The 26,182-nt window shown below is 57.4% G+C and overlaps 11 protein-coding genes across 12 annotated transcripts; 4 read left to right on the top strand and 7 right to left on the bottom strand.

Moving 5' to 3' along the window:
- Window positions 1-58: 58 nt before the first annotated feature.
- On the bottom strand, window positions 59-513 carry H310_03096 (hypothetical protein). Its single transcript, XM_008866850.1, has one exon. The coding sequence runs from the start codon at window positions 486-488 to the stop codon at window positions 159-161; it is 330 nt and encodes a 109-aa protein (XP_008865072.1). The 5' UTR covers window positions 489-513; the 3' UTR covers window positions 59-158.
- A 1,022-nt stretch (window positions 514-1,535) lies between these two features.
- H310_03095 (hypothetical protein) lies at window positions 1,536-1,952 on the bottom strand (the record flags this gene model as incomplete). Its single annotated transcript, XM_008866849.1, has 1 exon — window positions 1,536-1,952. One exon carries the CDS (start codon window positions 1,950-1,952, stop codon window positions 1,536-1,538), a length of 417 nt encoding a protein of 138 aa, XP_008865071.1.
- A 39-nt stretch (window positions 1,953-1,991) lies between these two features.
- H310_03094 (hypothetical protein) lies at window positions 1,992-2,282 on the bottom strand (the record flags this gene model as incomplete). The annotated part of the gene is made up of 1 exon (XM_008866848.1): window positions 1,992-2,282. The coding sequence occupies one exon, from the start codon at window positions 2,280-2,282 to the stop codon at window positions 1,992-1,994; it is 291 nt and encodes a 96-aa protein (XP_008865070.1).
- A 1,744-nt stretch (window positions 2,283-4,026) lies between these two features.
- Window positions 4,027-4,830, top strand: H310_03093 (hypothetical protein). Its single transcript, XM_008866847.1, has one exon. The coding sequence runs from the start codon at window positions 4,119-4,121 to the stop codon at window positions 4,401-4,403; it is 285 nt and encodes a 94-aa protein (XP_008865069.1). The 5' UTR covers window positions 4,027-4,118; the 3' UTR covers window positions 4,404-4,830.
- Window positions 4,044-10,082, bottom strand: H310_03092 (hypothetical protein). Its single transcript, XM_008866846.1, has one exon. It carries the CDS (start codon window positions 10,062-10,064, stop codon window positions 4,815-4,817), a length of 5,250 nt encoding a protein of 1,749 aa, XP_008865068.1. The 5' UTR covers window positions 10,065-10,082; the 3' UTR covers window positions 4,044-4,814.
- A 164-nt stretch (window positions 10,083-10,246) lies between these two features.
- On the top strand, window positions 10,247-11,884 carry H310_03091 (hypothetical protein). The gene is made up of 4 exons (XM_008866845.1): window positions 10,247-10,441; window positions 10,504-10,778; window positions 10,839-10,899; window positions 10,950-11,884. Exons 1-4 carry the CDS (start codon window positions 10,263-10,265, stop codon window positions 11,056-11,058), a joined length of 624 nt encoding a protein of 207 aa, XP_008865067.1. The 5' UTR covers window positions 10,247-10,262; the 3' UTR covers window positions 11,059-11,884.
- Window positions 11,885-12,926: 1,042 nt separating this feature from the next.
- On the top strand, window positions 12,927-13,865 carry H310_03090 (hypothetical protein). Its single transcript, XM_008866844.1, has 4 exons — window positions 12,927-13,071; window positions 13,134-13,444; window positions 13,495-13,595; window positions 13,643-13,865. Exons 1-4 carry the CDS (start codon window positions 12,969-12,971, stop codon window positions 13,668-13,670), a joined length of 543 nt encoding a protein of 180 aa, XP_008865066.1. The 5' UTR covers window positions 12,927-12,968; the 3' UTR covers window positions 13,671-13,865.
- A 514-nt stretch (window positions 13,866-14,379) lies between these two features.
- On the top strand, window positions 14,380-16,950 carry H310_03089. Of its 2 annotated transcripts, XM_008866842.1 has the most exons (10): window positions 14,380-14,975; window positions 15,027-15,410; window positions 15,458-15,631; window positions 15,730-15,798; window positions 15,849-15,938; window positions 15,995-16,195; window positions 16,240-16,317; window positions 16,361-16,420; window positions 16,471-16,543; window positions 16,595-16,950. In XM_008866842.1, the coding sequence occupies exons 1-10, from the start codon at window positions 14,418-14,420 to the stop codon at window positions 16,663-16,665; spliced, it is 1,758 nt and encodes a 585-aa protein (XP_008865064.1). In that variant the 5' UTR covers window positions 14,380-14,417; the 3' UTR covers window positions 16,666-16,950. The 2 variants fall into 2 exon arrangements, with proteins under 2 accessions (XP_008865064.1, XP_008865065.1); XM_008866843.1 differs by having other exon boundaries at window positions 16,240-16,420.
- H310_03088 (hypothetical protein) lies at window positions 16,852-20,868 on the bottom strand. The gene is made up of 13 exons (XM_008866841.1): window positions 20,238-20,868; window positions 20,033-20,183; window positions 19,852-19,968; window positions 19,563-19,789; window positions 19,416-19,508; window positions 19,241-19,349; window positions 18,948-19,188; window positions 18,462-18,886; window positions 18,213-18,419; window positions 17,977-18,168; window positions 17,523-17,826; window positions 17,313-17,475; window positions 16,852-17,213 (listed from the first exon to the last, which is right to left on the bottom strand). Exons 1-13 carry the CDS (start codon window positions 20,807-20,809, stop codon window positions 16,895-16,897), a joined length of 3,120 nt encoding a protein of 1,039 aa, XP_008865063.1. The 5' UTR covers window positions 20,810-20,868; the 3' UTR covers window positions 16,852-16,894.
- Window positions 20,869-21,453: 585 nt separating this feature from the next.
- Window positions 21,454-22,735, bottom strand: H310_03087 (hypothetical protein). Its single transcript, XM_008866840.1, has one exon. It carries the CDS (start codon window positions 22,631-22,633, stop codon window positions 21,518-21,520), a length of 1,116 nt encoding a protein of 371 aa, XP_008865062.1. The 5' UTR covers window positions 22,634-22,735; the 3' UTR covers window positions 21,454-21,517.
- A 1,557-nt stretch (window positions 22,736-24,292) lies between these two features.
- On the bottom strand, window positions 24,293-26,155 carry H310_03086 (hypothetical protein; the record flags this gene model as incomplete). The annotated part of the gene is made up of 10 exons (XM_008866839.1): window positions 24,293-24,418; window positions 24,466-24,510; window positions 24,556-24,660; window positions 24,705-24,905; window positions 24,947-25,066; window positions 25,127-25,266; window positions 25,312-25,657; window positions 25,726-25,821; window positions 25,872-26,032; window positions 26,077-26,155. 10 exons carry the CDS (start codon window positions 26,153-26,155, stop codon window positions 24,293-24,295), a joined length of 1,419 nt encoding a protein of 472 aa, XP_008865061.1.
- Between the last annotated feature and the right edge of the window lie 27 nt (window positions 26,156-26,182).

Genomic DNA, 26,182 nt, shown 5'->3' with positions numbered 1-26,182 from the left:
CGCTCTCGGCGCAACCAGCGCGCCGGCTTCATTGCTTGTCAGCGAATCGATCGAAAGGTCTCAAAGAGAGCGGCGGTCGAAAGATGGGAATAAATATTTATAAGGTTGATTAGCATGCATGGACAAAGCGGATGTCGCATTGGGGGCTCTTGGTTCGCCTAGTGACTGGACTTTGTCGAGGGCAGGACCACGTACTCCTGGGCAACGTGTTGGATGTCTTTCGCCTCCTGCTCGCGTTTCCCCGACGCGACGTCGGCGTATGTGAATTGAGAAGGATCGGTCTCTTCTCCGAGGAACACCCACCCATCGACGTCGCCTTCCTTGGTGAACGCGGTGGGCTGGGGGGCAAAATCGGGTTGTGGTTTCAGGGCGGACGCAGGGAGAGGCAGCCAGCTCTCGATGCTAAAGTAGGATTGCCACTTGGTTGATGGGTTCGATGAAGTTGAGGCGGTGGCGCTCGTGTGGGGGCTGTAGCTCAGCTTGACCATGTTCAGGTGCTTGGTTGGCGGAAGAATTGGAAATGGAGCCAAGATTGGACCAGATCATGGTGAAGGTTCCGACCATCATTCTCCATTTTATTGCATTTGATAAAAGTATCGTTCGATTTGTAAGAGGTAGAATAAAAATATGCTCGGAAATTTCGTCTGGTCATTCAAGTTGAAGTTACTCCGTCGTCGATGCACAATTTCTCTCCATGATATCCTGCGCAGCAAGATTCGTCGTCGTGGTCGACGTTTCGACCGATCGTCGAGGTGTAACTCGAAGCAACCCGCAAGCAAGGATCTGTTCTCGCCTTACACAAGCGTCTGTCAACTTGTATGCCGTAGAGCAAGCGTTCTTTGGAAGGGTTGAACTGCCTACCGTGCGATAACGATGCTGAAAACCTTGGAGGTTTGTTCCACGACGGATGATTCATCGAACGAGGACATGATACGATCGAGATATTTCCGTCGAAAATTTTATATGGAATAATGTATACTGATTTTCGTCGTGCATCCCAGGTAGCTCTGGAATTTCACGTGGCGGGTCGATATGGAGCGATTTGATTGGTGGAATCCTGGTGTAACACGAATTTTCCGTGAAGTTGAAGTTGACGTTGGCACGTCTTCTCGACACCATGGCTGGCCCTGCCGCCACGAGGTCACTCGGAACGTGTGGGGCGCCAGGCTCCCCCTGCGCGCGGAACGTGGTGTGGACGGCAGCGCGGCGATCGATACCATCGTCCACTGACCAAGAGGTGGTGCGTATTCCCCAAGGAGATGTGTCCGCAGTGGTCACGAGCGTTGTCTTGCCGAACGAACGAGAGATTCAGTTCGACGGGGGTGCTTGGATTCACCAGCAGGGGGAGGGGGCGTCTGAAAGATTCGGTCTGTGGCGTTTGCGAGTCGAAGTCGTGTTGTCGTAAGCGGTTCGTGCCTGAAGGCTATTGGAATCTACCACGGCGAAATTGTTTGCCCTTGTCGTCGGTTTGTTCCGTAAGCTTTCATCCGAGGCTGGACACTCCCGTGACCATGCCCCTGTTCTGTGCAGTCAATCTATCCAACTGGAGCTTCTACTTCGCGCTGGCGACGGCCATCGAGACGAACGACCACCACGTGTACTGCATCCGCCGAGCTGAAGTTCAGTGTATTCCAAACTTTAGAGTCAACACACTGTCGCATACTAGTACAGGGCAAGGAATCAATGGTATTTTGAATAATACGTAGCATCGTGTTGTTCCAAGCAGAACGGACGGCCGAGCGCGGCGACGATCGCCGTGTACCGCTGGGATTGAGTCGGGCATCCTCCCCCTCAACGCGCCCTTTGACTTGGCTTGGTGTTTGGCAACTGCCGGTAGATGTCGCAGGAGATGAACGAGCTGAATTGCACGGCCCTCGCGCCCGAGAGTGACATGCAGCACGTGGTCGTCTTGTCGCCGACGTGCCCACCTCTCCACGGGCCACGCCTGCCATGCCGCGACGCAGTCGGTTCGGTCGCGGGGACGTTTGTGCTCATGCACACTGAGTCTGCTGAGTGTAGTCGATAAACGCATTCAAGGCAGCTTTCGAGTCGTCGCCGAGGAGGTCGTAGCCTTCGACATGTCTCAGGAGCTGCGGTGTTTCACAGCACGTCAAGTGATGCCAGTCGAGCACGATGAAGCCACTGAGGTGCTGGAAGATAATGCCCACGCGGATCGATCCTTTCATGATCGCACCGCGGCAGGCTTGGCACGTCGAGCTGCTGTTCGTGGCCAAGCCAAGGATAGGAAGCTGGGTCGTCGACCACGGGTGCACTGGTGTCATGGCGTCGGGAGAAGAATTCGAAATGACTTGGGGCCAGCGTCCCCTGCGCTGCGACACATTCTCCTCGGTTGAATTTTGAGGATGGCTCGACAAGGTGAAATGGATCTCGTTTTGTCATTTTTTTGGCATCCTCCATACAAACTCCCATATTAACGACGCGAAATATATCGCGCAGGCGTCGCACGCCACATCCTTGTCGACTCTGTACGGCGCATGCACGTACTTGTTGTCGGGCGTGCGTGGACGATATTTCACAGGCGACGTACCTCCGCAGCGACTCCCAAATCGAATCGCCACAGACGAGAAAGATTGGCGAAACCACCGCGGACACTGTCGCACCAATCCCGAAATTCAACCTCTACACTAAAAATCCGCTCAAGTATTGGCCAATCAGAAATCGACACAAAAACCAACCGGCCACGCGGAACCGTCCCAAGTGTAGCCGACGAGGGGGCGGCGGCGTTTGGCTCGCGCCCACAGCCGAGTCGTGAACGAGTCAAGGGACACACGTCGTCGGCCTTGCTAGCTGCGGTGGCTTCAAGTTGCCGTCGCAAACGAACGGCGGCAGCGTTGAATATCACCGCCTCTGCACGCAAGAGGAGGCACGTGCGTTCAAATATATATGGCGTGCGCTCGAACAAACGGACGCGAGTGCCTTGGGACGAGCGGTCGTCGCCCCGCGGTCGGAACCAGAGCCCAATGAAATGAATGCCAGGCAGTCGCGCAACATATTACAAGCCCCGTGGCGCGAGTGGTGGATGAGAACCCTCGCCTGGCGTCGGCTACGCGCATACCGTACCAGAGCCTTCGCCTGCGACCTCCGTGGATGGCGCGACGCATCCCGGCAAGCCGGGATCTGCACGCCGCGTGCGTGTGCACCATCGTCCTCTTCCCCTTCCTCGCGCTCGCGCCAACCCTGTCGCGCACGTCCGCGTGAAAAAAGTTGCACCGCACATAAAACTATGCACGAGCGTTCCCAGGCGACGGCATCCATACGTTGCCGGATCTGTCGTCCCTCACACGAAACCACACGATTCGAATCTGCGAATCTGCCTCGCTCGACGCGTCGACGCCGCGGGGGCGTCGCTACAACGTACGTAGGGGACGGAGTCCAACATCCAGAGCTCGCTGGGACACCTGGCTCGGGGAAAGCAACCGATTACTCACTACTAGTACATCGACAGCCACTCATTCGAAGATCGCAGTGTACCCGCACGCACCGACGTACACACGATGGACACCCATCGACACTGCACCATCGCGCAAGCCAAATCCCCTTCCACCGGCGCCAGCCCTCGGCGTTTGATGGGCACGATGGCCGCGGCCGACGGTGCCGCCGACACCGCAGCTTGTCGCGTGAACGGACGAAGCGCCCCATTCACCTAGGAAACGCCACGCTTGGAGTCCTTGTTGGTCGATCCAATAGCCTAGACAACCACTTGAAATCGGATATTTCACCGGATTTGCCTTCCAATCCCTCAAACATGTCGATCCTCGCTAGAAGCCGCCAACCTCCCACTCTCCGGCACGGCCTGTAGCCCCAGGCGGGGTGTATTTCCCTTGTTAAAGACCATTATCTCGGTCCATATGGAATGTCGGATCGCACGTACGTTTTAATGGGTTTCACGTCGTCTTGAGAGGTTTAACGTGGATAATGGGCGCGATTTTCTCCAGTACCCATGGACGTTTTATGTGTAAAACCGACGTGGATTGACGTCGGGCACACGTCGACGTGGCTGGTGAGAATGGAACATATGTAAGGGAATTACCTGGCCCTTCACCCGGTTTTTTCTCTTGTGAGGGAGTCGTGAATTTGAACGGCGCCAACCAAGAGCGATGCCAGCGACGACCAACGTGAATCCGTGGAAGCGGTGCGAACTCCCGATCCTGGGCATCGCCAAGAACAGTGCGTCGACGTGCCAAGCCTGTCGCGACGCGATTCAGACCGGTAGCATCCGCGTCGGGATCATCTTTCACCACGTGAACGGCAACATTGGGATCGACTGGCACCACTTGACGTGCTGCGAAACACCCGCGACGTTGCCGGAAGTCGAAGGGTATGAACTGCTGGGGGACCAAGAGAAGGAAGTTTTGCACCACTGGATCCAGTCGTGTGTGTGATGATCGGCGCCTCCGTCGTTGAAAGTATTTATCGTCCGCCCCCTCGTCATCGTGCGATGTCGGCAGCAGACTCGCGCGCGTCCATCTCTAATCGTAACTTATCTCCACGTTTCTTCGCGGTCAATGGCGTTTGCGTTGGTGCGATGTGGTCGACATCGTGTGACATGAGCACAGTCGAGCTCAGCCGGTAGACATGGAGCCTGCCGTTCTCCATCACGTTGTTGAACGTTTTTCGAGCTTCCAGTCGGTGCTGGAGTCGTCGAAGCGCTCTCAACGACTCTTCTCGGTCATTCCGCACCCTCCGCACCATGCCATTCCCCTCCCTTCTCGTGTAGCCACGATGCCGGTGATCGCCGTGGCGACATCTTTCGACGGCGGCGCAATGCCAACGATACAACGTGATCCCTCGGATTACTCGTGGACTTTGCCAAGCATGTAATGCGAGTGCCGTAGCGGTGCTGCCCGTGGGAGAGACCTTGACCCAGGCGGTTGCTTGTGCTCCACGAGTGTGCCTTCCCCTTCCAGCACCAACTCGAAGCCGCTGCCCATTTTCACGTCAAAACGGAACCGCGACTTGTACTTCTTGGGGAGCGCCGGTGCAAACGTCACGAGGATTTCCATCGGTGCATGGATCGCGGCCGCGTAGCCTGGGGACGGCGACGGGACGGTCGCGCCAACCGTGTGCAGCGGTAGCGTTGGGCCCAACACTGTGCCCGCGGTCGTCGCGATCTGAAACACGGACGGATCGTCGACTGTCGCGGTCGGCGCGGCAAGTTGCGGCGCGTGGTGGACGCAAAAGTGGGCATCGACTTGGGTCGGGTTGGACAGGAACACGCGAACCGTGTGGGTTCGTTCGCAGTGCACGAGCCCAAACTTGAATTGCGACGGCGCCAAGACGAGCAGGGGACGGAGGATGCGCCCCTCGAGATGGATCGTCTGGACAGATCCGTGGCTGAATCGAATACACAGCTGCCCCGACGACGTGACCAGGGGCGCGACGGTTGACGTCGGAGGCGGCGGTGGTTCAAAATGCAGCTGCACTTGGACGCTTTGACTCGGCCCAAGGGTAAAGCTCGGCGTCGGGTGCTGGTTGAATGCCAACGAACGCTGGGCGGGGGACACACTGGTTGCCGACAGCGGGTGGTGGTTCACGGCGGCCGACGTGGCTTGCACGATCGCGAATGGACCGGCCGTGTCGAGGCGGAACGTGAGTTTGGTTGCAAGGCGATTCACCAGTTGCAGCGACTGGTACGTTGTGGAATGGGTCGCGGGATGGAGCGACCACGTGGTAAACGTGGCCAGCGACGAGCCCTTGTCCCAGTGCAGCCTCGGCGGGACAATTTCGCCGGCGACCGCGAGCTGCAAACACCCAACGCTTTTGAAATTCAACGCGCCGCCCGGCTTGGCCTTGCCCAGCGCGTTCGTGAGTCGCACGGCCTTGATGGCTTTGCCGACCGCGCCCATCATGAGAGACGTCGTGGAGCTCTGGTTGCTGTTGGTGCCGCTTGATAGCGCCGAGTCTGGCCTTGGTGGCGCGTCGCCGTGTAGCCACTCGGCGTCGGCTACGACCAGTGCCCTCGACACACCCAACGGACACGATTGCGGCAGGAACGTCATGACAAAGTTGGCATGGTCGTGCTTCGCGATCACTCGCTCCATCGGCTCCACGCTGAACGGGACCGCGATGCCCGCACCATCGTCCTTCTTGACGTGGGGCCGAATGCGGACGTCGACGACGCCGCGCGGACCGACGTGCACGGTTACGTCCACTGCGCGCTCGGTGTGGTCCGGATCGGGGTACTCGATGAATTTCCATGTGAGCCGGGCGGGAATCGGCCCTGTGTTGATCACTTGCACTTTGCGTGGCACGGCGTCCGCGTGCAGCGGCAACGTGCCGTACTCGAGCAGTGGGAAGCGCGGGTCGTGGTGGAGACGGAGCCCGACGCAGTTCGGGTTGATGCTGAGCGGGCACCCGACGACGTTGATCGTGGCGCTGAGCCGCACGGGCGGCATCGTATCGACCTTGATCACGACATCGTCCACGTACCTGCCCGACATGTTGTTGAATGCCGTGATGGTCACGACAGTTTGCTCCCATGCCGCGATCGAGACCGAGGACGGGGCGCAGAGGAGAGCGACGCCGTGGCCGGCACTGAGCAGCGCGCGGTCCTGATGCACGTTGGCCTGGTTCAATTTGTAGCAGCGACCGGCGTCGGACTGGAACGCTCTGTCGCGAGGCTCGAGCGGCGACGACTGGGTCGTCGCGCCATCCTCGAGCGCCGTGTGATACTTTCGAGCTTCCAACGTGAGTTTGGCTGGAATCCCGCTGTGGTTTCGAATGACGAGGCGAAGCGACTTGCGCGCAAACAGTGCCACGTCCTCGCCAAACTGGAGCTTGGGGAGGCTCGACCCGACCGGCGCGTCGGGCGACACTGCGCCATGGGGAACACTGTCGTCGGGTTTGACGAGGTCGTACGACAGGACGAGGCCTTTCTGCAGCGTGACGAGCTCGAACCCGAGAGGGACCAACACACCGCGGACTTGGCACGAAAACACCACGTCGGTGAGCCCCGGCGCCCGCCCCGTAAACGTGATTGTGATCGCCAGCGACTGCTTCGACTCGAGCGTTCCAGTGCGCGGACTAAACTCGATCGAGTACGCTTTCGACTTGCCTTGGGGTTCGACCCACTTGAACGGCGCGGGCAGGTTGGACACGTTTACAAGCGACAGGGCATGGGTCACGGGGACGCCAATGTACGTCGTGCCGAGCGCGACTTTGGTTTGACTGAGGTAGACTTGGGGGCACTGAATCTCGCCGCGAGCCGAGATGCACGACGCGGCACTCGACGGCTCGTCGACGAGCTCACACTGAAACGAGCCGCGAAAGCGCTCGGGGTACTTGCCGCTCGAACACACGACTTGGACGGTCCCGACTTCGCCGGGTTGCAGCGTTCCGTGCTCCGGGACGAACGCGATGACGCATTTGTGCGGCACGTCGGGCTTGTCGTCGTTCGTGCTGCTGACATCGGACGAGCTCACGTACGAGAACCTCGACGACGCCATCGAGTCGGTCGAATTGGACCGCTTCAACGTCGGCACGATCGCGCCACCTTTGGTCGCAACGTGGGCAAAGCGATACCGGGCGACGGTTTGGCTGTCGTTCTGGAAGCGAAGCGTTTGCGTCGCGGTGTGGCCGACGCTGACGAGTCCGAAATCGATCTCTGCGGCCAACAGACGAATGTGTGGCCGCGGCACGAACCCTTCGACCCACACCACCACCTCGGACGATGCGTCCTTGTCGACAGAACACGCGAGCGGAAACCCGTACGGCCCCGTGCGATGCGGGGTGACGTGGAGCATGGCGGTAGCCGTGCCGCAAGCTGGCACGACGCCTTCTCGTGGCGAGACATGGCAAGTTGCCCCTTCGGTCGCACCGCGCCCCCATCGAAACGCCACGGCCGTTGGGCCGTCGTTCGCCATCACCAACGGCGCGGTCACCTCGTTGCCCAACGTTGAGTCGTCGCCGAACGAAACAATCCATGGAGTCACTTGAATCGCGGACGGCATCGACGCGCCTTCCAACGTCATCGTGATCGCGGCGACAGTAGTCAGCGGTGCCACACTCTGCCTTTGCGGCGGCCGGGGCACTCGAGGCAAACAGTGGGGCGGGACGTTGCAAATCGTGAGCGATGCCAAGGCACAGAACGCGTCGACTTTAGTCGGGGCGAACCGAACGACAAAGGTTGCGGCCGCGCCTTGCTCAAGGACGCCGCGTGCTGGTGTTACCTCAAACGGGACGTCGATGGCCGACGCGTCGTTGTTGTCATCGTGCTGGACGGCTTGGCTCGCCACGACCCACGCAAATGGAAGGGACAGCGGCGTGCGGTTGATGATCTGAACGGTCTGGGTGGCCGTGGCATGCGTCATGATGGGCGAAAAGAGCAGCCGGTCGAGGGGCCCCATCGACGCAACACTGACTTCCATCGGGACATGGTTGATCGTGACCGGGGCAACGTCGATTTCGCACCCGCGGCCGGCCAGCTTGAATGGTTTCACGAGGCAGTTGTCGCACACGACGTAAAACGTCGCCGACTCGGTCCCGACCGTCGTGGGGGTGTACACGAGCGTGAGGTCCGTCGAGTCGCCCGAGTCGAGATCCATGTCGCACGGAGACAGCGTGAATGGCCCGGTCGAGAGCTCGTTGGTGTGATGATGTTGCAGCGCGTGGATCGTGTCGAGGATGTTTGGGGCGTCGGCGACGGCCCAATCTGCCTCGGACAGAAACCAGAACCGGCCGCGGCCACCCGAGTTCAAGCACGAAATGGTCGTCGTGGATGTGCCGCCGATGAGGCAGCACGACGCAACGAGCGTCGAGGGGAGCGACAATTGCGGCGGGTCGCGATGTGCCAACAGGGGGATTTGCAGTGGGATGTCTGTCCCGCTTGGGGTCTCCACCATGACAAGAAACATGTCGCTATAGTCGGCGCGCGTGTCCGGGGCAAACTGCACGCGCACCTGGCAGGTCAACCCCGGCGCAATCAAACCGGACGCGTCCGGGTACAGCACGGACGCCACCATGAAGAACGCAGACGACGGGGGCAGGATGCGACATCGCCCGGACAACGTGCTCACGTTCTTGATCAGGACGAGTTGCTCGTAGATGCCGCCCATGTCGTACGACGTAAACTCGACAGGGTTGGGCTCGACCGAGAATGGCGACGCAAGTTCGTGGATCTTGTCGTTCGATTTGTCGTACCGTGGGTTGCGTGTGAACTGGAGGGTGCTCTGCATTCGTGCGAGAATCCTGTCATTGAGCAGCTTGGCTTCGGTGCTGAGTGACGGCGGTGGCTTCGTCGATGGCGCTGTCCTCTTCACCTTCGCGACTTTTTTGGATGGGGACGGGGGCACCGCCTCGTCCACAAATTCACTCACGTACTCTTCGTCGTTGTCGTCGATAGTGTTATGGCTGGGAGCGGTGGTTTTGGATAGCGTCATTCCTCGCCGAATGTTCACACTTGCTGTGGATGCGAGGTACCCTGGGACTTCTGTCGCGGCTTTTGCCGCTTTCATTTGAGCCGTAGGACCGTTGCCCGACCGGTCCAACATGCGTTGATGGTTGGCTTGGAGCAAATCGCGAGCATGGACGAGCGACTTGGCAAACTCGCCAAACGGGATCAATTCGTCCGCATGAAGCGTGAAGTTTGACGGTCCGATGGGAATCTGAGCCTTGACGACGAGGCCCTGAGCAATCAAGGCACGAGCTTGCTGCTCGTCCTTTTTCTCCGCTTCCTGCCGCCGGGACTCGAGAAGGGCCATAAGTTCGGACGCTTGGGTCAGCTTCTCCCGCAAGTTGGCTTCAATCGAAGCCACGCGTTCCTTGGCATGCACCAAGTAGGGATGGTCCGGTGCAATACGAGGTTCTGCTTGTTCAACTTGATTTGCCGGTTCCTGCCCTCCTCCTTCTTGACCTGATGCGTCCGCCACCTCGCTCGGTTGGGACACGGTTGCCTCGTCCGCCCATTCTGCGTTCAAGTTCTTGTCAAAGTCGTCCGTGTAGTAGTTAAGGAACGCGCGACGAAGGACGTTCGAAATGGAGCCTACCGCCACCACGTCGTCGTCCTTTAAGCCACCGGCGGGTTCTCCGTCCCCTGCTCCCGCCATCTTCGTCGTGACCTTTCGTAAATTGTCGTGTCGATAAATCTTTTAACCGGCAGTGAAAGGAGTATCATTTTACGAAAAACTGTAAAAATGTGCGAATATTCTACTCTGACAGGTATGAGTTTTGTCATTTTTGCGAATATGGACGACATTTTCGTCGTCGGTTGGAAAATTCCACAAACGAATCGAAAACCGTCCTACATGGGAGAAGCGCAGCAAAGGCCGGAACAGCGCCACAAGGCCTCCGCGGGGAGTGACTACGCGGCCGCAACGTGTGTGCAGCAGGACTCGGACGACATCAAGATTCACAGCATCTTGGGACAGGTTGTGAGTGCTGCTCGCCAGAGGATTCACGTGAACGCGATTCGGAATGTGTTTGTGTACGTGTGTTCATCTCCTTTCTCCGTGTTCCGAGGACAACGCATCACTGACGAATGTGCAGCTGCATGGGAGTTGGTGAAGCGCATCCGTTCAACATCCCGACGCCGCCGCAGATTGCTCCGCGACTGCAACACAACCTCCAATATTTCGTCGTCAACTACATCATGCTCTTCACCGTCGTGCTGTTCTGTACGCTCGTGTTTCATCCTTGGTCATTGCTGTGTGTCCTTGCCACCGGTGGTGCATGGGGAGCGTTCATCGTGCAGCGCAAGCATCTTCAGCATTTGAACAAGAATGGATTCAAAGAGGAACACTTCGTCTACGCCATGCTTGCAGGTATTTGGACTCAATCCAATCCTCCGTACGCCACCACATTCATGAAGTACTCCATCGTAGCCACACTAGTTGTGTTCTCGTTCTTCCTCCTGCCCTCACTCATCACTGCCATCGGCATCAGGTATTCCTCGTCGCCTCAGTCGCTTGTTATTGATATTTGCGTTGTCGTAGTGGAGGCATCAACATTGTACATGCTTTCTTCCGTGATCCTACCCACGTTATCTTTCGCAGCGACCCGACTCAAACGGACGTCGTGGCGCCGATTGACCAACTGGTGTAGCTGATACACTGGTATCGTTTGAAGCATTTACGTTATTGTGACCCAACCATGATACTCTTCGTCGTCAAACTGCGTCGCGAGGACATACGCGTCGGGGGACGGTAGAACGGGGAGTCGCCGTGAATATCGCCGCCCCTCCGGCCACTTCATGTGATAAAAATTCTGCTCGATGATGTCCACGTGGGTGTCTGTGGCGTCAACGACAACTGCGACATGGCCTGTCGGGGTATGACGACCCACCGATTTCCACAACAGCAACGAACCTTTCGCCGGCGGGGTCGTGGCGACGCCATGAGGTACCCTCAGCGTTCGGACCAGCGCGCGCGACGAGGCGTGTCGGAAAACCGCAGAGTCAAAAATGTCGTGGGCTGTGGGGATGCAGTCAAATGTGACGTGGTAATGCTGCAGAAGGAATCTTCGTGCCAGTTCGACGCATTGCCATTGCACCCCGGTGCAAAATCCTTGATACGATGCTTTGTCCATGTCTAGCGCTTTCTTGTTGTCGGGAAGTAGACATGATCGGACGTCGACGCCTTCGAAGGTTCCCAGGATTGTTCCGAAAGGTTCGCCATTGCTTGACGTAGATGTGATTGAGGATGTACACCCGCTTTGAGGAACCTGATGGACAATGGATAACGGAGGTTGCAACGATGTTGGAACTTGGGGCTCGACTTGGTTGTTCAAGATAGCCGTGGCGAGGTGCAGAGCCGCTTTTGACGTATCCACGCCCGCGTGTGCTTGGTTCGCAGGGTGGGGTCGCCTCGCGGTATGCACAGGACGCAAGACCGACGGCATTAGATCGCTGTGGTGTGCTTCGACGTGGCGCCAATTCGAAAATGACACTTAGACACCCAGAAAATCAACCGTGACCGAAACATTCTACGCGCTCTGATTGGTGGAAATTAGAAACGCTTGTCATATGATTGGCTGGTGTAGTTGAACTGTCGGCAGTCGGAACCGTCACAAAATTCCGACGGCGCGGTGGAATGATGCCGGTCCATCGAGACGTAGCTAGCATCCACGCGGTGTAAGCGCTGGGGGACCAAGTCGACTGCTCTAGCGTCGATAGACCCCAGTGCAATCACGCGAGAGGCAATCAGAGAATATGGCAGTCTTCAGTGCGATCGACTATCTGAATTGCCACCTCGTGACTGCGTAGTCTGCAGTATGGCCACCAGTCCAAAGTGCCATGGGGAACGATGCCAGTCATTAGAAGGGACATTTCGCTGACTGGGTAGCTCCGACCCAAAAGGTTCACGCCTTGCTAACCTCTTGCAAACGCTGCAGTCGATGAAACGAAGGTCAGACGAGGTGTGTAGCCCAGCGACACGTTTGCGACAGCAGCCTGAGTTGGCCACTGCGTGCTTGATTCACGTGTCGTCATAAAGTCCTAGAGCCTCACATATTTAAGCTCTAGCATGCTTCAACGGTTGGCATGTCGTCAAGATATATGAGCTCAAACCAACTCTGGAATGTGAGCCTGACATTCCACGGCAAGGGTACGTCGTACAAAGTAAAAAGACCTCCAAACTATTCATCGTCGCAACAAGCAGCTGCTCCTACGCCAGATAGTTCATCCTCTTTCGTGAGCTTGAGCTCCCTCGTCGAACGTGAACTGCTTCTGCTCAACCGCCGCATGCGGCGGTGCTGCCCATGGCGATCGTGGCGTCGGTTGAGCGAAACTCGAATGGGAGGGTGTACATGACATATGTAAATGCATAGAAGTTCAGGTGAGAAAGGACGGTATTTAGGATAAAATTTGACAAATCGAATTGTAATACCTTTGCGAGATAATACTGTGGTCGCCGTACACATTTCTCCTGCGACGCCCTCGCAATTTGATTGGGCGAGGAATTCGTGCTCGGCATTTTTCATTCTTCGGCGGCAGCGCGGCACGTGGCGGGCGCGGCATGGGGATCCTGTTTTCGAAGGTATTCGCGTCGCTCTTCGGGAGCAAGGAGGTCCGCATCCTCATCTTGGGCCTCGACAATGCTGGAAAGACCACTATCTTATGTACGTTGCATTGAACTCTCTCGATATGAACCATCTTGACCGACGCCGCCGACGAAGGGTAGACCGTCTCCAAGCAGAGGAGATCGAGCAAACTGTGCCCACGATCGGGTTCAATTTAGAGACAATGCAGTACAAGAACATCAAGTTCCAAGTGTGGGACCTGGGTGGCCAAACGAGCATCCGGCCGTATTGGCGGTGCTACTACCCCAACACGGACGCGATCATCTACGTCGTCGATTCGGCTGACATCGATCGACTCAACATTGCCAAGCAGGAATTGCACGCGATGCTCGAAGAAGAAGAGCTTAAGGACTCGATTTTGCTTGTGTTTGCCAACAAACAAGATCAACGAGGTGCCCTCAACGCTGCACAGGTTCGTTGGTCCCGCCAACAATCCCACCGTCTCATCCGACGAGCGTATAGATCTCGGAAGCCATGGGACTCTCGGACATTCGGAATCGACAGTGGAGCATCAAGGAAACTACGGCGACGAAAGGGTCGGGCCTGTTCGAAGGATTCGACTGGTACTCCAGTTTTGCTCGTGCCTGTGCTCAACCCAACTCGTGTCTAGGATTGTAACGTGCATCAAGGGCGAATAAACACGTCATGCACTTCGAACGGGATGATGCAGACTCGGTAGACATGCCATAATGCAAATGGACGCCATGGACGAGACTTTGTTCAGGTCCTCCTTTGCAGTACTCCTTGTCGTCGGCAGCGCTTGCACTCCATCGAGTCAACATTGTCGTAAATGCCACTTTTCAATCAGCTCTGAATGCCATCCTCCATTTCACGCCATTCACCTCCTCGCTCCATGCAAGTGTGTGTGAGCGTTCAGCCTAACATGACGTCGCCAAAACAGCATGGCCCACGCGGAACGCTCGTCGCGCGGGTGCAGGGGCCACCAGTACGACACCGATCTGTCCTCCACCCCTCGCACAGCCCACTCCTTCGTACCCTAGCTCGGGGCCATCGTGGCGCGCGCCGCGCCTGTGCATTATTCCCTTCAGGATTCAGCAGACAGATTGTACTGTATGCGGCGCAGTGTTGTCAGGTGCGATTTATGCTTCGAATTGTCGAGTCAGCATAAAATACACTTGATTCGAGTATGGAATCGAAATGATAGACATGATCTGGTCCACGTTACTGTTTCATGGTATGTGTCGGCGAAACAAATATGCAATTTCGTTTCTCCATCCATAGGGCGGCGTGTGAATGAAACATGCGCAGGTATACAAATGTCAAGTGATTTCCCTCGCCTGTCGCTGATTGGGCACCAGCTGGCGGCCTGGTCCAACTTCTTTTGAGCGCTATTCCACGGCGGATTGACGGACGGAGGTCACGTGATGGCGAAGACAGCATCGAAGCGCCGCGCTTCCGAAGACTCGATGCCGTCAGGGGACAAGGAGTCTACACACGTACCTCCTGTGGTCCCCTCAGTGACAGCGTCGTCGCGAGTGCATGTCGGCATCAAAAAGATGAAGTCGTCGGACCACATCCAGCCTGCCAGCACAACGTCAACGCCGTCCCCTACGATGCACATGATGCGTAGCAACAACCAGCACGACCACGACACGTATTGCGCCCCAACCCCGTACGGTCCATCCGCGTATATGGCGCCAACTCCTCTGTCGCCAGACATGCATCATCCCCCACTCCAGCGTCGCAAGACCAGCATGGATCACCATCCCATGCCGCCGCCAAGGTCGTCGCACCCGTACCCAACGACATCGTCGTACCAGACCAACGGTGGCCCGCCTCCTCCTTCGCGTGCGCCACCTCCGTCCACGAACGACGTGGCGATGCTCGAGCAGCAGACCGCGCGCCTGTGGAACTTTGACACGTGGGAGTGTGGCGACCAGTATAAATTCGTGCGGCCCATGGGCCAAGGCTCGTACGGTCAGGTACAACCACCTGCCTTGGCCTCTCTCTTGTGTGCTCATGTGGTCGTGTAGGTGGCGGAAGCATACGACACCGTCCGCAATACGCGCGTAGCCATCAAGCGCGTGATCAACGTCTTTGACCGTGCGCAGGACTGCATTCGCCTCTTTCGTGAGATCTACATCCTCCGGCATGTGCGCCACAGCAACCTCGTCACAATGATCGACGTGATTCCGCCCAAGGACTACGACTCGTTCCGCGATCTGTACCTCGTGTTTGAGTACGCCGACACGGACCTGCAAAAGTTATTTTGCCTCCCGCAGTACCTCAACATTCGTCACGTTCAAGTGTTTTTGCATCAACTGTTGCAAGGCGTCAAGCACATGCACGAATGCGCCATCGTCCACCGCGACCTGAAACCAGCCAACATCCTCCTCAATGAGACGCTCAGCCTCAAGGTACTCTCGACCGTCCCATCTGTACCTGCATGACTGTCGCGGCCTAGATCTGCGATTTTGGTCTCGCTCGAGTGTGTCTCCCGGACCAAACGACGGCGACGAATCCCGCCACGGACAAAGACATGAATGGCGACCTGACCGCGGAACACGCGGCTGCCCAACATGCCTCCGATTCCCCCGTGACCGCAGGAAACCATGGCGCGAGCGGCATCACGCGCAAGGTACGCACATCACGTCGTCTGGACCGTGTGTGAGTGGCAGCTTCCGTGATGGCTCCATTTGGCACGATCCATCGCACGGTGGCTCTGACATTGCGTAGTACAACCGCCAAATGACCAAACACGTCGTGTCCCGGTATTATCGGGCCCCTGAACTCATCTTGCTCCAGGTAAAGTGTCCCCGTGATGCATGGTCCATGGTCATGGGCGCCGACAACAGGACTACGGCCGAGCCGTCGACATGTGGAGCATTGGGTGCATCTTTGGCGAGCTGCTCAACATGCAAGCGGAGAACTGCCAGCATTATTTGGTACGCCCGCGTCGTCGTCGACATGGCGAGATCACGATATGGGTCTCCCGTGGCAGAATCGGAAGCCGCTCTTCCCAGGACGGTCGTGCACGACGCTGAGCCCGACCGACACACAAACGTACAAGAAAGAAATGGACCAACTGTTTGTCATTTTCAACGTGATTGGGACGCCGGACGAGGACGACATTGCGCACATTACGACCTTTGCGCCGCTCTTGCGCCAAATCCCCAAGAAAGTTGCCGTGAATTTACAAGACGTACGTTCAACCGTTGTTCCGTCGGTGTCATCGAACGTGTGTAGAAATACCCAGGCGCGCCCCCGGAAGCGCTGGACCTGCTTGGTCAGCTGCTGCAATTCAATCCCGCGAAGCGCTTGACGGTGCGTGCGTCCGATCGAGTCGCCATGGTGACGATGGGATCAGGTGGACGAAGCCCTCGCGCATCCGTTCTTGGCGCAAGTCCCCAACTTGCACTCGCATGAGGTACGTTCGCGGCATGCATGACGACAGCATGGGACGGACTGTCGAACTAGATCACAACGGCAACGCCCCTCGACATGCCCAACGAAAACGACGACCATCAATTTACTCGGGACCAACACAAACGTGCGGCGCGACGATGCTTGCGACGATGTACTGACCATTGCCTGTGACCAGGTCGCATCTACGACGAAGTCGTCAAGTTTCACGAGCTCGCGATGGTCGACCGAAGGCCGCACACGGCATAGCTCGACTGTCGCCCCTCAATATAACAAGACAGAATCGTTCCTTTCGTGCATGCCATCGCTCTGCTGCCGCCAGTGCACGGTGAACGCGTGCCAAGATGCGCGCGGACGTGGTCGGGCTTCCAACTCGTGCCAAGCGGGACATGCTACGAATGTCTCATGCGACACAATCAAGGCGAGAGATGCGCGTCGGTCACGGCACTAGGAGATATTGCAGACGATGTCATCGAAGTTAAAGCGATGGTGGCGGGTCAAGGCGAGGCTTCTTGGCGACGGGGGCGCCGTGCGATGACGTGGCGGTGGTCGTGTCCGCTGCCGACGCGAGTTGTCCAAACAGCACGGGAAACGACTCGCCCGTCGTGGGATCGTTTCCGAGCAACGAGAGCAGCGCCGCTCGAATGTCCGAGTCTTGGAGCAATGCGTTTGTCGACGGCACCTTGTTGAGTTGCCGACACACGTCGAGCGCATCTTTGCCCTGGTTTTCCCGCAATACCACGACTAGAAACGACTGCACGGTCGCGAGCGCCTTGTCTGACCAGATCGATAGCACACTACGTCGCACATGCCAACCTCACAAACTGTCCACCCCACGCGAGGCACACACGGCCATGGCATGCCAGCCATATACCGTTTGCAATTCCCAGACGCACCTGCATGGAAACGGATCGAATGCATCCGACAGCTTGATCACGCAATGAAACAACGCCATGTCGGGCGTGACTTGCACCAACAGCCGCAAGATGCCACTGAGAGCTTCGCCGTGCGTGTGCGGGTCGACGCACGCGAGCACTTTTCGCAGCGCGGCCACAGTTGCTGCAAACGCCGTGAGTGATGACGCCGGCAGCCACGGACGTCGGTACCTTTGTCTTTCTTCTTGGCCTCCCACTCGGACGCGACGAGCTCCCATACGCCCCACTGCTCCCACGAGTTCCACTGGAGCGAGCTCACGAGCACGTTTGTGATTTGGTGGTCGCGAAACATGGAAAAGTCCTTGAGAAGCAAGCGCATGCTGAGCTTGGCGAGCATCGTCGGCGTCGCGACCGACACAAGCGCGCGAACGAGGGCGTCGACGCGCGGCATGTACGCTGCAGGGGCATGTTGAAACAGATATGGTACGACGCGAAGGCATGTGGTTTCAACCGCGACATTTCCTGCATACGGCACCTGCGCCATGGATAGTTAAACCGACGAAAAAAACAATCGATCCACTCGATGCGGTCGACGCCACCAAACATTTCGAGACACGAGCAGGCAGCGGCGACAACGCCATCGTGAAACAAGTAAATGTCCAGGACGTGCGTCGTCTCTCTCTACCTGCAAGAGCGAGCACGCGAGCGCACACGCTTCGTCCAAGTGCGCGCACAACCCAACGTCTTGGAGAATGGCATGCGCGATGTCGCTTTGGCCGAGGACTTCGCAAAACGACACGTACGGCGCCAAGTTGTCGTGGATGCAGCAGTGGGCGAGGAGGCGGGACGACAGCACCGAGTCTTGCTTGTACATGCCCTGGATCGACATGTAAGCCATGCATCGTCTCCGACTCGACGTACGTGCAAGAGGGGCAGATACAGCTGCGGCGGCCGTTGCAAACACTGATCGAGCACAAACTGCGGCATAGTCGTCGACGTGAGAAACGACCGCTCCAAGCATTTGTAGACGAGGCCACCGAGGTCGGCGCTGATGGCCACGGCATTGGGCAAGTGGCTCCACATGGACAAGACGTGGGCCAACGCTGGAATCATCTTTTCCACATCGCTCTACACGCAGTCAGCGCCGCACGCACCATCCAAACACCGTACTTGAACTAGCTGCAGCGCAACCACGACGTCTTGAAATGCTTGCAACGACTCGGGGATGACCAGGACGGTCGTGGGTGTCGCAGCAATTGGTACCTCCACGGGCCGATGGGGCGACAGCTGACCAGCTTTTCGATCGTCCAGGAACGATTGCTCGGTCCAGTTGGCTCCGGCATCGCCGTCGTCGGACGGCGACGACGTGGGAGCCCGCCGCTGGTTCGGCGAAGTTGTCGGGGAAGACGACGGAGATGGAAACTTGGGCGACACGTTTGGCCGCTGCGGCGACGACGTCGGTCGTGGATACGTCAAGTGCGAGTGCTGCGGCGACGAGTGCGGCGACGCGTGCGTACGCGGGGGCAGTGACGCGTTGTGCAGCGGCGAGTTCGAGTGGTTTGGCGATGCCGTCACGTTTGAATGCGCGGTATTTCCTACCGAGTCGGTCGCGACCTGAGCAATCGTCGCGACATCGTTCAAAACGTAGCCAGGCACCTGGTGGCCGTGCGTTAAAGTGCGCCGGCAACAAGTCTTGGCACTGCTTGCCAAGGGTCGGGTTGAACTCGTGGAGGTAGTCGACGAGCGGTACGAGATTCCGCATCATCCCGACCTTGATGAGCGCCGAGATGGCGGCAGACACCTTGGCCGCGACGTCTGGCGACTGCTCCATGCGGGTGACGAGAAAGGTCACGATGTCTTGGACCATGGCATGGTTTCGATTTTTGGTCGATTTCAGCTATGGACAGCGGCAGGTTGCGAGCGCTGCGCCACTTGGAGATCGAACGTACGAGTAGCATCATCGCAGGCTCCAAATGCAGCACGGGGACGTCTTGGGAGTAGTTGAAAAAGTCGAAAAACATCGCGTGGAGCACGCGGGCCTTGGCCGACGGGCTTTTGCTACAACAACGCCATCCATCAGTGGAATGCAGCAAAGAGGCGCGAGTGGCGTCCGAGCGCGCGTACTTGAGCAGCAGCAGCCAGCCCAGGATGTGGTATCGCGGCGTCATCTTTGCTTCCACGGCCTGGTTGGTCGGTTGGTGCACGACGCACACAAACCTACAAAGTAGACAGTGGGCAAACAACCGCAGGACACGTCATGCGAGAACGCACCGGACGATGTCGGCAATGCGGCCGTCGCTCGGCTGGACGTGCAAGAACGATGCCTGGAACCACTTTTGGTACCGATGGGCCGACACGTGCGCGACTTTGTCCAGGACAAATCGAAGTTGCTCGTGCATCTTGAATGTCAGACGGGACACAACGAATTTGGGCGGCGTTGGAAGCAGCGGCGTCGGACTGGTTTGCATTGCCTGCAGAATCGGCGCCAGCTCAGGAATCTAACGCAGGTAGCTGGCGATCAACACGCAGGATTCGAGTGTAATGTCGAGGATGGCCTAACCTCCCGCGCATCGTCCAGAAGTCGGACGAGCTCGCGCCCGCCCAGAGCCATCGCGCTTGCATGGGTGGCGTGCAGCGCCACCACCTGCTGGATCACTTGAGTAGTTATAGCATGACCCTAACGATGAAGAGCCAAATGAATCCTCGGAAGGGATCGACGGAATGAATGGGCGACGACGCACGGGTTTTGCCGTGTGGAGATCGGGGACGATGCTCAGCAGGGTGAACGTAACGTGGGGAACGATGGAATCCCATATCGCATGGGACTTCAATACCCGCACGAGCCACTCGAGCGGCTGTGGCTCGATTTCGCCGAACGGGACTCCGATGTACCTGGAACCATGCGCTGTCATCAGTTTGGCGAGAAGGGCCTAAGCAGTAGCGTACCGCATGAAAACGATCAAGAGCGCGTCGACATTGATGCCGTCGCGGATGCACTGCTCAAGGAGCCAGAGCAAGTTGGCGCGGCATGAAGACGTGAGGCGGAGGAAACGAATGTCGATGAGCGCGTGGAGTCCTTGCAACGACTTGTCCTTCAGAGCAGTATTTGCGGCCCAGAGCTTCTGAAGCAATCCCCAGTACATCTCCTTGTGGTCCGTGAGCAAGCCGTACACGATTGCCGTGTGCTTTTCAAATCCCTCGACTGCTTGCCACTTGTCGTAGCTCGCGAGGTCCCCAGGATGGACCAGGTGCTTTTGTGCCGTCATGAAATGCCACACCCAGTTCCGATCCAAATCGTCTGGTGCGTCCAACGGAGCATACATGAGAAGTTTGGACGATGGCGCCGGCACGATCGAACTCGATCGACCTAAACGTGGAGGTCCGGATGCTGCTGCCGCTGGAGGTTGAGGAGATGGAGGTGTTGGGGCATCGCTCGGAGGTGGAGGTGGTGGAGGCGCTACTGATTCTTTCGGTGATGCAGGAGGAGGCGGTGGCGGTGGCGGCGGGGAGTCGCTCATGGAAGTTGCTGCTCGACGTCTGCGATTGCTTTTGGATTGCGGCGGGGACAAGTTTCCGGATAATTCGACTGTCCGGAATTCCCGCGACAGCAATTTGGTCGATTCCATGGCGGAGTTGCGGCGATGGCAGGTGTCGAGCGCCCGACGTCGTCGTAGACAGCTCTCGCATGAGGCATCCACTCAAGAATATTCTAGTCTTCCAGCATGCCCATTGACGTTCTTTAGGTCTGTACTCGAAACGGGCTTCCACGAGCTCTGTGATAGAATCGACGGTCGGTAACGACATGCGGCCGGTCAACTTTGGTAGTGGTGCTTGATCGGCCGATTTGGTCGAGTCTTGGAGCGTGGATGGGATGCCACCAGTATATTCATGGCTCGTATTCGAAGCCAGTGTTCCTGTACCTTCCTTGTGCAGCTGCAGCGGACGCATCGATGTAGCGTAGTTGCCTGCGTTGACATCCATTCCACCACGGCATCACCTGGCGTTGTCGACCCAACCCCCGCCGTTGGACTCGATGCGTTCTTCGAGCAGCGGGGGAGGCATGACAGCTATACAGCGCCTTCACATCATCCTCTTGCCCTTCGACGGCACTCTCCATTGATCGCTACCTTCTATGCTCGCTGCGCATGCATATTCGTCCAAGTATTCAACCGGGATACAACACACCTTATATTAATACGTTCACGAGCATCCTCCCGGCCGTGCAGCTACACCGAGTAGTCGTACGTGAGGCGCTCGGTGCGCTTGATCAAGTGGCGCCGGAAAATCTCCCAGCACTGGTCCCACGACCAGCACTTGCTGGCGTCTTCGACCTTGGCGCGGTCCAGCGCAAGGCACTTTGCAATGTTGTCCGTCATGTTGGCGCCCATGTACCCCGTGACTCCCGGCTCCAAGATGTCCTTGGGGCCCGGTACGTTGTACCCAGCGACAGGAGTGCCCACCGCGAGCGCTTCGATGATGACGACTCCAAACGTGTCTGTTCGGCTTGTGAACACCAAGCAATCTGAATGCGCGTAGTACTCGGCAAGTGCTGCGCCCGTCTGAAAGCCGGCAAATATCACATCGGGGTACTTGCGCTCCAACTCTTTGCGGTACGCGCCATCGCCGACCACAATCTTGGTCGCGCCGGGGTACTTGACGCTGCAGAAATCGTCCAGACCCTTCTCTTTGCTAACACGTCCGACACTAAGGAGGATCGGGCGGCTCAAGTTGCTGAACTTGGGGTTGTCCTGCTGCCGCAGTGAACTCTTGAAGATGGAGCGGTCCACACCAAACGTCATCGGTTTGATGTAGCTGAGGAACCCGTGGTGTTCAAGCTCTGATACCATCGTGGCGGTCGTCGTGAGCACGCGGCCCGAGTTGCGATGGAACCACCGCAGGTACCCGTACCCAAAGCTCTCTGGGATGCCATACATGACTTGGAGGTACTCGGGGATTTTCGTGTGGTAGCCCGTGTTGTATCCGATTTGGCGCTTGTCGCAGTAGAAGCGCGTGGCAAGACCAAGTGGCCCTTCTGTCGCGATGTGAATAAAGTCCGGGTTGATCTTGGCGATCTTGTCGTCGATTCCGAACGGGAGCGACAGTTTGATGTCGGGGTACCCGGGGCAGTCAAAATGGGGAAACTCGGTCGGGTTCATGTAGATAATTTTGTACCCGTCGCGCAGTGCGATGCGCTCAATGTTCTTGAACACGGTCACGACGCCGTTGATGTTAGTTGGCAGGTTGTCGTTGACGACAAGGATCGTCTTCGTTTCTGGCTCGGGTTCGTACTGCATGGCGTCGCCGATCGGGTCGTTGATGTGACGGGTCTCGTTGGTGCTCATGCTGGTGTCGGAGGGGTCGGCGGCGGCGGCAGTGACGACGGCGGCGGCGATTGCTCTGGCACACGGGCGGCTCGTTGGGAAGTGACTGAAGCAGGATGACCAGCAACACTACGCTCTTCTACGAAAAACGCGTTTTTCAATGCATGTGTTAAATGGTTTGATTGGTTCATTGAATACAAGGAATCTCGGGACAAACCCTCGGAATGGGGAGAAACCAACTACAACCTGAACGATGGGCACGCTCGGTGGATCAGGAGTAGGCAAAATCCTCACGAAACGGCGAAACACTTGGGGTGTGTCCGGTCGACCACCATGCGCCGCCCATGTCGCCATCCCAGTGCCATGGGCAGGTCGTCGTCTATGTAATAAGTGTGCAGGGTTTAATGGCAACCCTCATAAAGTGCCGTTCGATTTGTCTGATGCAAACAGGGATTGGTAGTGAGTCAGGAGGGCTGTGCGTTGACGGCGCATCCTATGGGATTTTTCCCATCTATTTCACCTTGTTTGGGTACTTTGCACTGTTGACGTCTCGCGTTCGTTCGCTCGGAGAAGCTGTACCCAGCTATCCATGACAGTTGAATGGTTGGTTTGTCTGTCCCGAGGATGTGTTGTGCCTTGTTGCCGCAAGAATTCAGTCAAGTACTTGCTTTGCAGGAGTGCGGCACGTCGATACCTGAATCGATGGAGCGCTCGAGCGTTGTGTACGTCAGCACGTTGTGACAGACACGTGAGGAGGTATGTTTGTCCCAGTGCCAGACGGATATACAATCGATTTTACGACCGAAAAAAACCGAATTTCGACACACATTTCGCATGCACACACATGCATTCCGACAACTCTTCCTTCGCCAGGTTGAGGTCGAAGGAGAACGCAGGCAATAGCGACATAAGCGGTTGAGATCGTTCCATGCGTCGGGGGTCGAGATGGCACGAGTTCGCTCCATGAAGGATCTGGGACGGTTGAATTGGAAGCCTCGCCATGGATGCATCCATTCACTCGCATTGAATCTTGAGATTCGAATGCAGGGTTGAACATCGACCATCGTGGTCCGAGCGACTTTGGATAGGAATCCATGATGCACGAGCAATGGCGAGCTGTACCCTTGAGGAAGGTGCTCGACGATTTGGTTGGGGGGGGTATGAAGAGCAGTCGCGCCGCAGAAGCAGTCGTAAAGGTCGGTACCTTTTCAATGGGATCCAGAAGGCGACGCTGCCACCGCTCGCAAGTGCTGTAGACTCACCAACATGCCATACGTTTTCACGAGAAAATCCTTTCACCTCCACCTTCTTCTACTACTCCTACTACTACACGCATTGCGTTGACGACGTCGCCAAGGCATTCCGCATCGAACGGCGGCGCCATCACACTCGTCCATGCATAGCCTTCCGCTTGCTTGCCACGATGCCAGCGATCGTCACAACAAGTGGCGCCAATCCAAGCCATTCCCCTTCTTCGTACGATGGCAAGATGTGCATGTCATGGCATGAATCGTGGGGGCACCCCGTCATGCAACAGAGAAAGACTACGCTCTGCTCCAAAGCAGTCGGCTTGATACGTTTCGTGGCGAAGGCCCGATCATGTCGTGTGCATGCGGTAACGACGAGGCATGCATCGCGCGACTGAGCCCGACGTGCCGCTCTGATACCCCCGCAGTTTCGTCAATCATCTTTGGCATCGTCGTCTTTCGTCTTGTCATGATACCCGACGCGAACGGGCTCGGGGTGAATTTTACGGCGGAATCCAGACACGTCCAACGGCGTGCGCTGGTCGTTATTTTCCACCGCCTGTGATGAATGTGCTGTGAATCGACGGATTCCTGGCAGTGCCTCACCGCAAGGTCGACGCTTTGGCCTTCAATCCAACGTGCCATCGAACTCTATCGGGAACGCTCAGCGCGTCAACCCTCGCCGCTCAAACGTACGTGGCAGTAGGCGTATGCGTAGTGGAGCGCAGTGTTTCCTCGTTGGTCCGTCGCTTCCAAACAATCCTGTCGTGCTGCTCGAACGAGTTCCTGGGCGAGAAATACCTACGGTCGCGGCAGCATGACGTCCATGCAGTCGGTGGTCGTACATTTCCAGTGGCGGCGACCAACATGAGCGGGGTCATGCCCACGTCGTCTCCAGCAAGCGGACGCTCTTGGACGTCGGCCAAAGCACGCCATGCGAGTCGAATCGTCTGGCCAAATCGCGCTTCACGTTTTCCAAGACTTGCATCGGGTGTAGACCGTTGGATGGTTGCTTGAGTCGCGACTTCTCGTGTAAACCCCATCACCTGGCCACGACGTTGAGAATCCGCTGCACAAACAAGCGTACAGCAAGATGCAATAAGGATTTGTGCGTGCGTGGAGTTGGCGCCAGATCGTGACGGCAGCACGTTCGCAGACACGCTTGGAATGCATCGGGGTTTCCTTCAAATGCTGCCTGCCGCACATTCTACGCAGGCTGCGTCAGGCTCCTTGCTTGCCCCATAGCTCGTAATGACGTCCACTTTACCACGAATGCATCGCGGGTGGCTTTTGTCTTAGCGAGTTGCACAGGTAGACGACCGTGGCAGTCCTTTTCATCGGTCCACTGGCGATCTTCAGCGTCCCACGCACACAATAGTTGTACCATGCTGTTGTGGCCAGCGCTTGCTATTCGCACCGTCCTTTGCATGCGCAGATTTGTCAGTGTGTTACCTGCGAGATGGAGAGGGTTTTGCTTGGTGGTCGAGTGCCGACTGCGCCGCGTGGATCTTGGTGAGTCGTTGGCGGCGGAATGCAACAGAAGCCTCTCCGCCACGGATACGTGGCCCGATTGAGCAGCCGCATGCAGCGGGGACATACCATGCTCGTCGAGGGAATGGGAATTTGCACCGTGAAGAAGGAGGAGCTGCAAGACGTCGTCGCGCCCTGTGGATGCAGCAACGTGAAGCGGGGTTCGCCCTTGCATGGATCGAACATCCGGCTCAATTCCTTCGCATAGGAGCAGTGTCGTCGCAATGGCTGCTGTGGCATCGAGATGATGCATGTCGGCCGCACAGTACTACCACAAGTCAACACTCAACTTCGTCGCTGGCCGTCGATTTCGACGGAGAGAGGATTAAGTCGTACGTGCAATGCTGTCCATCCATTCGCGTCGACCGCGTTGACGTCGATGTGTCGATCCAGAGCGACCTCCAACGATTCCACTTGCCCAAGTTGAGCAATCTGCATCGAGTGTGCAGTGCTATTCCAAGCGGCATGCCGACCGAACGCACCTTGTGCAAAGACGACTGCAGCAGCGACCCGGACTGAGCGTTCATGTCTGTTTGGGTCAAGAACTCGAGGCGAGGCTGGATCGACACTACTCTGGGCTGGCCTGATTTCTTGGGCGACGCATGGCGTTGGCGATCGACCAGCTCAAACCCATCCACGACCACTGCAAACACACCCATCAAACACAAACTGCCCCACACCGCGTACCTTTTCGAATCGAATTGTCGGCGGCAGCCTCGATGACGGCAGCCACGTCGCCTTCATCATAGTCGGCGCCACACCCCATTTGAAAGCACCACGCAATCGCATGGCG

This window comes from Aphanomyces invadans (genome assembly GCF_000520115.1).
Source record: "Aphanomyces invadans strain NJM9701 unplaced genomic scaffold supercont1.4, whole genome shotgun sequence".
In the NCBI taxonomy this organism is placed as follows: domain Eukaryota; phylum Oomycota; class Saprolegniomycetes; order Saprolegniales; family Verrucalvaceae; genus Aphanomyces; species Aphanomyces invadans.
The sequence above is the reverse complement of the archived record's forward strand: the minus strand, read 5'-3'. Positions and strand labels throughout refer to the sequence as shown.

Coding starts and splice junctions, on each gene's coding strand:
- H310_03096 (XM_008866850.1), bottom strand. CDS start 488: ATGGTCAAGCTGAGCTACAGCCCCCACACGAGCGCCACCGCCTCAACT.
- H310_03093 (XM_008866847.1), top strand. CDS start 4,119: ATGCCAGCGACGACCAACGTGAATCCGTGGAAGCGGTGCGAACTCCCG.
- H310_03092 (XM_008866846.1), bottom strand. CDS start 10,064: ATGGCGGGAGCAGGGGACGGAGAACCCGCCGGTGGCTTAAAGGACGAC.
- H310_03091 (XM_008866845.1), top strand. CDS start 10,263: ATGGGAGAAGCGCAGCAAAGGCCGGAACAGCGCCACAAGGCCTCCGCG. Junction 10,442..10,503: donor GCGATTCGGAATGTGTTTGT/GTACGTGTGTTC, acceptor ACGAATGTGCAG/CTGCATGGGAGTTGGTGAAG. Junction 10,900..10,949: donor ATCACTGCCATCGGCATCAG/GTATTCCTCGTC, acceptor GCGTTGTCGTAG/TGGAGGCATCAACATTGTAC.
- H310_03090 (XM_008866844.1), top strand. CDS start 12,969: ATGGGGATCCTGTTTTCGAAGGTATTCGCGTCGCTCTTCGGGAGCAAG. Junction 13,072..13,133: donor TGGAAAGACCACTATCTTAT/GTACGTTGCATT, acceptor GACGAAGGGTAG/ACCGTCTCCAAGCAGAGGAG. Junction 13,596..13,642: donor CTGTTCGAAGGATTCGACTG/GTACTCCAGTTT, acceptor ACTCGTGTCTAG/GATTGTAACGTGCATCAAGG.
- H310_03089 (XM_008866842.1), top strand. CDS start 14,418: ATGGCGAAGACAGCATCGAAGCGCCGCGCTTCCGAAGACTCGATGCCG. Junction 15,411..15,457: donor ATGAGACGCTCAGCCTCAAG/GTACTCTCGACC, acceptor GTCGCGGCCTAG/ATCTGCGATTTTGGTCTCGC. Junction 16,318..16,360: donor ATCCCGCGAAGCGCTTGACG/GTGCGTGCGTCC, acceptor CGATGGGATCAG/GTGGACGAAGCCCTCGCGCA.
- H310_03088 (XM_008866841.1), bottom strand. CDS start 20,809: ATGAGCGACTCCCCGCCGCCACCGCCACCGCCTCCTCCTGCATCACCG. Junction 18,420..18,461: donor TTGCGCTGCAGCTAGTTCAA/GTACGGTGTTTG, acceptor GACTGCGTGTAG/AGCGATGTGGAAAAGATGAT. Junction 18,169..18,212: donor TGTATCTGCCCCTCTTGCAC/GTACGTCGAGTC, acceptor ATGTCGATCCAG/GGCATGTACAAGCAAGACTC.
- H310_03087 (XM_008866840.1), bottom strand. CDS start 22,633: ATGAGCACCAACGAGACCCGTCACATCAACGACCCGATCGGCGACGCC.